The 10000-nt window shown below is 46.5% G+C and overlaps 1 protein-coding gene across 2 annotated transcripts in view; it reads left to right on the top strand.

The window, feature by feature from the left end:
• cdkal1 (CDK5 regulatory subunit associated protein 1-like 1) overlaps positions 1–10000 on the top strand; it is a 250054-nt gene that overhangs the window by 92249 nt on the left and 147805 nt on the right. For both annotated transcript variants that reach the window (XM_080857466.1, XM_080857467.1), the window contains exon 8: positions 8212–8315. In XM_080857466.1, the coding sequence (XP_080713592.1) occupies positions 8212–8315 (104 nt within the window). The remainder of the gene's footprint in view (positions 1–8211; positions 8316–10000) is intronic.

Below are 10000 nucleotides of genomic sequence, written 5' to 3'. Positions count from 1 at the left end.
GTGTGTCTTCAGTGTGAGGTGTTTGTGTGTATGTGATTTTTTGTATGTTTCTGTGTGTGATCCTTCTCATGGTGAATGTTAACATGACTGGGCCAGGGCTGAGTGCTACATGCTAACATGACTACATGCTAACATGACTGGGCCAGGGCTGAGTGCTACATGCTAACATGACTGGGCCAGGGCTTAGTGCCACATGCTAACATGACTGGGCCAGGGCTGAGTGCTACATGCTAACATGACTGGGCCAGGGCTGAGTGCCACATGCTAACATGACTGGGCCATGGGCTGAGTGCTACATGTAAGTTGTCAGAACTGAGTATAGCGCCCCCTTCAGTCTGTAATATTCATTTAGGCAGTTGTGTGTGTGTGTGTGTGTGTGTGTGTGTGTGTGTGTGTGTGTGTGTGTGTGTGTACTGTGTGAACACAGTAATTGCACCTGGGTGCAGACCAAACCAAACACACTGAACCCAAACGCACTGAGCCTCTTGAGAGGAGGTGGTTTTGATTCGGTCCCAAATGACCTGTGGAATGGTTCCTTTGTGTTTGGAACGCGATCCGACCCAACTACCAGGTACTGTGCAAGTTTGAGCTGAACCGCCCATTTAACCAGGTGTGCTTTGCATTCTGGGATGCAGCAGAGCACATCTATTTAGAAATGATCTGAATCGAACTGTATCAGCCTGCTTAGGTGTAGTAGCATAGACTAGCTGGAGAATGAAAGAGGTTTCACTATTATTTCCTTAAAATGCATTCGGCATTCTGCTGGTATGGTTTTGTCTGCTATATTGCCCAGAAAATGACTGCAGTTAAGAGCAAATGCCAACTCTGCGGCTCCTCCCGGGCTCTCTCATAGAGGACTTACCCCTTACGACCAGTAAGCGGAAAAGAAACGGAAATGCCCCAAGTTTACTAACTCATCAGCAGATTTGGACCAGAGAAAACTTTAGGTGTAAAAACGCCCTCAGTGCTCACATCTGGAATGAGTTATGATCATTACGGCCTAGTGGTGCGTAGAATAGTGAGTTAATGTGTGTTTGTGAAAATGTGAGTGTGTGTGTGTGTGTGTGTAAAAGTGAGTTTGTATGTGTGTGTAAAAGTGAGTTTGTGTATGCGTGTGTGAGAGAGAGAAATAGTGAGTTAAAGAGTGTGTGTGTATGTGTGTGTTAAGGGTTAAGAAAGGATGTGCTACATTGTTAGTAGGAATACAGACCATATGGTGTGTGTTTATACAAAAAGAGGTGTTTCTGAGTACAGGCAAGACTTTATGTGTGTGTGAGATGTAGCTTTATATTGAGAATCTGTTTGTGAGTGTTTTGTGTGTGTGTGTGAAGTCCCCTTCCTGAGGCAGCGTGAGGTGGGTCTTGATTGTAGGCATACACATTTTCACACACACACACACACACACACACACACACACACACACACACACACACACACACCAACAAACTCACTCACACACACCTCACACACACTCACACTCACACGCTCACACACATTCACTCACACACACTCACACACTGACACACACTCACGAATGGAGAGATGTTTTAGTCTCCTGCAGCTCCAGTAAACACCTGAGCCTGCTCTGGCTGCTAGCCTGACATTCCACAGAGGCATCTGGAAAACACACATGCACACACACTCACACACACACATACAAACATGGTGTGCATGCAAAACATGCAGGGAACGGTCTGAGAAAGCCTCCCAGGATGGAAATGGACTGGGTGAAAGCAAACAGAAACGGGCCCATAAACAAGCGGAGGCGTTGTGTTTGGGGAACAATGATATCAGATGATGGACTTTTCATAAGTTGTTTTTCTCTCAGATACTCAGCTCCTCTCCCAACTATCTGGGTTTCCATCCGCTCAGTCCTTTGCTCTTGTTGTGTAATGTGTGTGTGTGTGTGTGTGTGTGTGTGTGTGTGTGTGTGTGTGTGTGTGTGTGTGTGTGTGTGTGTGTGTGTCTCTTGATGAAGGGGAAACTGTTTCTGGCTGGCTGGTTTGTGTTCTCAGCAGTGGTTTCTGTTTAGGCAGTGATGTCTCCTTCACACACGTTTCTACAGGGGTCTGTGTAATTGAAACTCATGTACTGATGTATAGTACGGCCTCTACATTCCTGTACAGGATCTTGTTTGTCTTCTTGTTGGTTGATGTATGAGCCCACTATAAAACTCATTCTGCACAGAACAGGGCTCAGGGCTCGATCCGCTCCAGGTTCAGCAGGTTTGTCAGGTCTCACTATATCCTTACATTCTCCTTACAGTGCCCCCTGCAGGCCTGGAGATTTGTCGCGTCACGCTTCTGTGACCCGAAACTAGTTCTGCAGCTCTGCAGCCAAGTGCTTTTATATATCAATGCACTTCTTTTCTGTTTCTGTATTTTGACACACACACACCACCATACATACATACATACATACACACACACACACACACACACACACACACCAGCACCATCTGATTGTGTTGTCTATTTGTGTGGTTGTAGACCGTTTTGAAGTGTGTGTGTGTGTGTGTTGTTTTGGCTGTGGAAGCGCTTTGTTTGAGTTTGTCATGAGGGAATGTACTGGAACAGCTTTTCGCTTCTGTGGAAGCAGCTGTCATTACCACCATGAGGGTTTCCTGGCTGCTTTTACAGAAATCTCTCATTTCTCAATCCTCTCTCTCTCACAACACACAAACACACTTTATCTCTTTTTCTCCGTCTCTTTTCCCCCCTCTTCTTTCCCCTTTCTAGTCTTTTGTTTTGACAGGGCTCTGCTTTAAGTGACTGATTTGTCCTTCATGCCTGCGCTAAGGCTTGGCCAAGTGTCTGTGCCATGACAGCACAGCACAGTAGTTATTTGAACACTTTAAACAGTCACTCCAAACCCCCCACCCCTTTGACTTTGCCTCGTCCTCTCCGCACTGTGACCGCAAACAAACCAATAAGCGCAAAGCACAAACTCGTCTCCAACTTCACACTTCTAATTTTAATTAGCTAAGCGGAGGGAGCCCCGCGCTCCATGCCCACAGACCCCCAGCCCTGGCTGGCAGTGGAGGCCTGCGCTCGGGCTTTTATCTCTGGCTTAGCGGCGCTCCATGCTCCCCTGCTACAGAGGTGTCCTCCTGGGGGGTGGGGGGGTGGTGTGTGTGGGGCAAAGTAATTTAGCGGTGCCTCCTTGGGGGCGAGGGCATTAAAGCAGCGTAGTTTGCGGGGTTGCGGGGGGTTGCGTGGGCAAACAGCGAGAGAGCGTGGCTGCCGTGGAGACGTCAGGTAGCACAGAGGTAACACGGCAACAGTCGCCGTGCGGGATGTGTGATAAAAGAGTCGCCGCCGCGCATCAGAGGGTAATTAACAACTAGGCAGATATGCATGTAAATACACACACACATACCGAGACACACAGACCCGCACGCAACCCGTCAACATATTCATCTTCTCTGTCTCACACACTCACACAAATGCACACAATCCTCGTCCATATGCTTTGTCACATAATCACCTGCTGTCTCTTTTCTGCTTTCTATCTGTCTAATATACACACACACACACACACATACACACACACACACAAACTCAGCCCTATGTAGTGATTAATAAATGTGTTGGTGTGTGATTAGGCTATGGGGCTCAGTCAGGCCCGGTCGGAGGTGTTTAAGGAACTGTTTAAGTGGAACTTTTTCTGCTTGCTGCCTTGCTGCTTCCTCCTGTGGTGCTTGCTTTCCTTTGTGGGGTCTGAAGAACACCTGGGGGAACTTTTGAGGAAGGACAGTTGTTTACTCTTTTTCTGACTTTCTCTGTCTCATGCATGCACACACACACACACACACACACACCCTGAATTTCTTTAGGCAACACTTGCAGTAGACAGCTCTTTAAAGGTTCTTCTGTCCTTGTTTCTCATACATAGAAAATGGCGGTTCATCAAATGAAAAACAAATGGATTGCAGTTCATATTTAAAATTGGAGCATTGACACATGAAGGTCTGTCCCCTGCCAGAAGTGTGTGTGTGTGTGTGTGTGTGTGGTGTCAGTGGCGGCTGTTGGTTTTTAAAGTGAGGGAGGAAGGACTGTGCGCCTGGTTGCCATTGGCCTGCTTATTCCGTTGGTGGCATAAGTATGTGAGAAACAAGTTGTTTCAGGGTGTTTTTGTGGACTACAGTACTACAAAATAGCAGGCAGGGATACAATTGATACAAAGCCACCAGTGTGGCACCATTGTACTTAAAAAGCTGGTGGGCAGCATGTCTTTGGACTAGACAAGGCCAGAAGGAAAGGATGCAAAGCCAATTAGTCAAATCAGGCCTACTCTTGATTTAAAAAACTACGTTCTAAATGTTGGGCCTACCATTTGGCCTATTTTCCCCCTCAATTACTAAAGCTATTGGTTATTATTGGACTAATTTCATTTTCAGCTGCAATTGTTTTAAGAAAAATTAAGACACAAGACCAAAAGTGATGCCATTTAAAATGCTCTGAATCATTCCAGTGTTTCCCCTACAATGATATTAGGGTGGCGGCCCGCCCCCCCAACGGCCCCGCCCGCCCGTCCCCCCTGGAAGGTCAACAAAATAAGTCATTTAAGGTTACCTTTACCATAAAACATGTAAAATTATACTTATTGACTGCTGTCATTCAAAGAAACACATAAACATCATAATTCATTTAAGTGTTTGTGTCCGTGTCCGCCGCCGCGGCGGGCCGCGCCGCGCCCCTGCCGCCGTCCCCCTCCCCCCCCCCCCCTAAGCTGTAAACCTAGGGGAAACACTGCATTCACTAACATCCTTTCCACAATATTAAACAACAAGTTACAAAGGCAACAAGTAAGAGAACATTATTTCATAACTATTAACATGGGCTGTTAGCCTAACATTGTTTGTGGCAAATGTGGATGTTAATGGATGTTTCAGAATGTTGGTCAATGTGTAGGCTAATAAGAATAGATACGAAACACATCACGTTCTGAAACATTCATTAACAATTTCCATTCAGATTGTCAGCTAAACGTGAACAGTCAGACCAACAATAGGCGTATGAACGATTTAAAAACAAGACAGTACAGCCGATAGTTTTTTTTATGGTACCAGTGAGCTATAAGTATTTCGCATTCCAGTTAGCATTATACGGCAGCGGTTTTACCATTGGGTTTAGTGACTTGGATTTTTGGAACAGGTTTCCCTGTTGTTTTGATACTAACCTTCTCTCTGTAGCTCAATGAATGAAATGGTTTGTTCAATAAAACATGAACAATATCTTCGTTTTCCATTGCACATCCTCTTTATTTGCCATCTTTCTACAACAATCTTTAAGGGTGACGTGTTATCGATATCCTTCTGCATAATGGTATTAATGTCTAATACCCTCCCTCCAACGCCAAATCCGTTGTTTATTGGTTAAGCGATGTTGGCGCAGACTCAGACGCTAGGGAGGTCTTTCCTCCCCTGGGCAATGTAAGTGAATGAGCCCCACGAACCGCCAGTATCAGAGACCGATTACATTGATCTCAATGGGAGCCAAAGGGAGGACGTCCTCCGTGCAGTAATTTCTTGTTAAGGGGGTGCTAATGTTATTTTAACTCAGGGAAACAAATTATAATATGCATAGTATTAAATACTGATATCAAACTGCATTTTTAAAGGAGTTTAGTCAGTTCAATTACAAAAATACATTTCTCAAAAAGTTTGGGGAGGTTCTTCCTCCGTTTCCTCAATGGAAGAACCTCCTCTGGTGTGTGTGTGTGTGTGTGTGTGTGTGTGTGTGTGTTCTTACTCTCAAGGATATGTAAACTAACAGCACAGGACCCTTTGACATGGATCCTCTGCCGTTTTGAACCCTGTTGCTTGTGGTTTTTATACCGTGTGTATGTATGTGTGTGTGTGTGTGTACCAGGCAGAATCTCATGCTGATGTAGCATGACCATAGCGTGACCATATGAAGTCACAACAGATCTCACTTCTGCTATTGCAAAGTGATATACAGGAGTATGTTTGGAGTAGGGCTGTGTGTGTGTGTGTGTGTGTGTGTGTGTGTGTGTGTGTGTTTGGGGGGAGAGTGCAAAAGGTGATTATGGACAAGTTGAGTGTGAGTTGTTGGGCTAGATTGGACTGAATAGCCAGCCACGTAGGCAGTAAGGCTGAGGCTAGACCTGACGCTAACAGCTAGGCTAGCTGATGGCTGGTGTCATCTGTGAGAGTGCAGGCTGAGGTATGTTCTCGCACAGCCATTGCGGCCCTCTGCCTTTTACATGAGATTTATGACGGCCATTTACATTCACCATTTGTCCTTTATAAGGCCAATTACTGCAGATCACAAGCACTGCTCGCCTTGTGACATATCTCTCTTATGAGGACATATTAGTAAGAATGAGTGTGTGTGTGTGTGTGTGTGTGTGTGTGTGTGTGTGTGTGGTGTTGGGGGGGGGGGGGGGGGTAAAGGGGTCACACCATTATGTTGTTTGTAGCGAGGATGAATTATCTTAATAGTTCTCCTCAAATCAATTTTAGGTGCGCAATGCGGGTTGCACTTTTCCATCTTGCATCTTTAACGGCGCCTGTGAAGTTGGCCATGACATTTATGCATGCCATTATCATAATGGTGCCGTTTGGACCCCAAGCTCATTCCGCTCGCCTCTCCTCTCGCCTAGTCAAATGCCAGTCTCCTCTGTGCCCTGTGCTTTATGCTTGTTCACTCGCTCATTCATTTCATTTGTTTGTTCGTTCAGTCAGTCGCGACGACCTGTTTACGGAGCGTCCTCCCCTCTCTGGCCCCCGGCCCCTGTGCCTTCATGTATGTGGAGCTCCATTTGTATTGTCCTGCTGTGGGCGTTGTTTGATTTGGCCCAAGAGTTAGGGGTTAATGGAGGAGGAGGAGGAGGAGGAAGAAGAGTTTTCTATACTTTATTTGATTCCACATTACAGTATAAGTCAAGTGTCATCAGGAATCACATTTTCTGAATAGTCCAACAGATTTAAGCAGATCCACACACGCACGCGCACACACACACACACACACACACTCACACACACACTCACACACACACTCACTCACGCACGCACACACACTCATACATACACGCACACACACACACACATTCACACACACACACACACACACACACACACATTCACACGCACACACATACACACATACACATACACAGACACACACACACACACGCATACACACATACACACACACACACGCATACACACACACACACACACACACACACACACACACACACACACACACACACACGAGTAGAGCTTATACAAGGCCGTGAACAATGCTGAAAGTAAGCCCCCAGACTTAACTCTTTTATCCTGGACAGTGGCTCCTCTCCCTGAAACAAGCCCTCCCCTAAATGCATGTGAATGTGTCCCCCAGTCTAAACACACTGGATCAACTGGAAATCTGCCCGCTCCTGAAATGGCTCTGCTGTGTTCTATGAACACTGATCTTCTTTGCAGATAGCACTCTCTGGGTGGCAGATATGTCTCTCTGTGGGTTTTAAATGCCCAGTCCTATTGCCCCCTGGTGTCCTCGTTCATGAGCTTGTTATGCCTTCCTGTAGTGTCTCTCCTCTGATGGCTATGGGAGTGTGGCTTGCAGGTGGCTGTGTGTGTTTGTGGTGTTCAGCCTGAGCGTGTACATTATGCCCATCACACCTGTTGATTTCCTCTCATATATACATACCTCCTTCTTATGGTAGTAGTATGACACGTCCTCTATAGGGACATAGTATACCCTTAAACCTATTAAAGGTCACCTATCCTCTCCTCTCTTGGTTTTCATTCTTGGTTCTTTGATTGCAATCTTTTTTTTTACATTTATTTTGGAGCCGTTGGGAATGTAGTGGGTCACGTGTGTGTGTGTGTGTGTGTGTGTGTGTGTGTGTGTGTGTGTGTGTGTTTCTCAATCCCAGGAGTGTGGATTGGTCATAAGCGTTTGAATCTTCGAACTGAGGGACTTAGAGAAGACCACACCGTCTGATCAGAGAAAACTGACTAGAAATAACAGCCATTTAGCGCTAAACTCGCATTACCTCTTAATTAGTACTCAGCCAGTCCTGGGTGTCCTCATCTGCTCTGACACAGAGCCATTTCATGACCCCATAGACGCCCCACAGACAGCCAAGGGTGAGGACTTCACCTCGCCTGAGATTAACCTATGATCTCTTTCTCCATCCCTCATTTGTCTCTCTCTCTCTCTCTCTCTCTCTCTCCAGATGTTTGAACGCCTGCACGTACTGTAAGACTAAGCACGCCCGTGGAGATCTGGCCAGCTATTCCGTAGAGGAGCTGGTGGAGCGAGCCCGCCAGTCCTTCCAGGGTGAGTACCCAGATCGCCGCCGAGACGGCGCCGGCTCCGGCCCGCTTGCTGTTTGTGGAGTCGGGACTCTGCTGGTCTGACGGGTTTGTCTGGTTGCAGATTTGGCAATGGTCTCAGCAGGGGCAGGGCTGCATCTGCCATCACAAACACACACGACATACAGACTAACTAATCATGACATTCACACACAGACATAAGACACTCTAAGAACACACACACACACACACACACACACACACACACACACACACACACACACACACACACACACACCAGCGAGAGGAAAAAGTCTCACACTCAAATATGAAAAGACCCAAACATCAGAGACACACATAAAGACAGACATACAGATGTCATGTACACACACACGCACACGCAAACACACACACACAAACACACAGACATCACACACACTCCTCAGAATCTGGGCCATGTTTATGTGTGGTTCCTGATGGCCGGCTTTGAGAAAATCCACTTCTGACTTGATGGGCAGCTGTCATCTTTTTAATCTGTTTGGAGTGTTTAGGTGCTTCTTTTTTCATCCACTTAGACCCAGCTCAGGCCCCCTGTCAGTCTCTATGGGAGTCTGTCTGTTTGCCTGTCTGTCGCTAGGCAGACCATTGCTTACAAGCTCCTCTTTTATGGGATGGTCAAGTCTCCAAGTATGTAGCATATCACATCAGCAACAGTTCCATATCTCTTCAGTGTCAGTCATCCGGTCCAGATTCACTTCAGTACCAGTCACAGTATCAGTCATCCGGTCCAGATTCACTTCAGTACCAGTCACAGTATCAGTCATCCGGTCCAGATTCACTTCAGTACCAGTCACAGTATCAGTCATCCGGTCCAGATTCACTTCAGTACCAGTCACAGTATCAGTCATCCGGTCCAGATTCACTTCAGTACCAGTCACAGTATCAGTCATCCGGTCCAGATTCACTTCAGTACCAGTCACAGTATCAGTCATCCGGTCCAGATTCACTTCAGTACCAGTACCAGTATCAGTCATCCGGTCCAGATTCACTTCAGTACCAGTATCAGTCATCCGGTCCAGATTCACTTCAGTACCAGTCACAGTATCAGTCATCCGGTCCAGATTCACTTCAGTACTAGTCACAGTATCAGTCATCCGGTCCAGATTCACTTCAGTACCAGTCACAGTATCAGTCATCCGGTCCAGATTCACTTCAGTACTAGTCACAGTATCAGTCATCCGGTCCAGATTCACTTCAGTACCAGTCACAGTATCAGTCATCCGGTCCAGATTCACTTCAGTACTAGTCACAGTATCAGTCATCCGGTCCAGATTCACTTCAGTACCAGTCACAGTATCAGTCATCCGGTCCAGATTCACTTCAGTACCAGTCACAGTATCAGTGATGGCTTAGCCCCCTTGACCATCGTTGTCTAGTGACGTCCCTAATGAGCAGTTACTGATTGGTCCCACATGTGGATATCTTTCTCCAGCACCACAATCCTGTGTGTGTGTTTTCAGGCAACCAGAATGGCCTTTCCACGGAGGTGCTGTCCTTAAATGACAGAGATCAGAGTGGAGAGAGAGAGAGAGAGAGAGAGAGAGAGAGAGAGAGAGAGAGAGTGCACGCAAGCCAGACCTAGATAGAGGAACAGAGTGAGAGAGAGAGAAACTTGATGGGCAGCTGTCATCTTTTTAATCTGTTTGGAGT

Source organism: Sprattus sprattus, assembly GCF_963457725.1.
Source record: "Sprattus sprattus genome assembly, chromosome: 19".
Classification (NCBI taxonomy): Eukaryota; Metazoa; Chordata; class Actinopteri; order Clupeiformes; family Clupeidae; genus Sprattus; species Sprattus sprattus.
The sequence above is the reverse complement of the archived record's forward strand: the minus strand, read 5'-3'. Positions and strand labels throughout refer to the sequence as shown.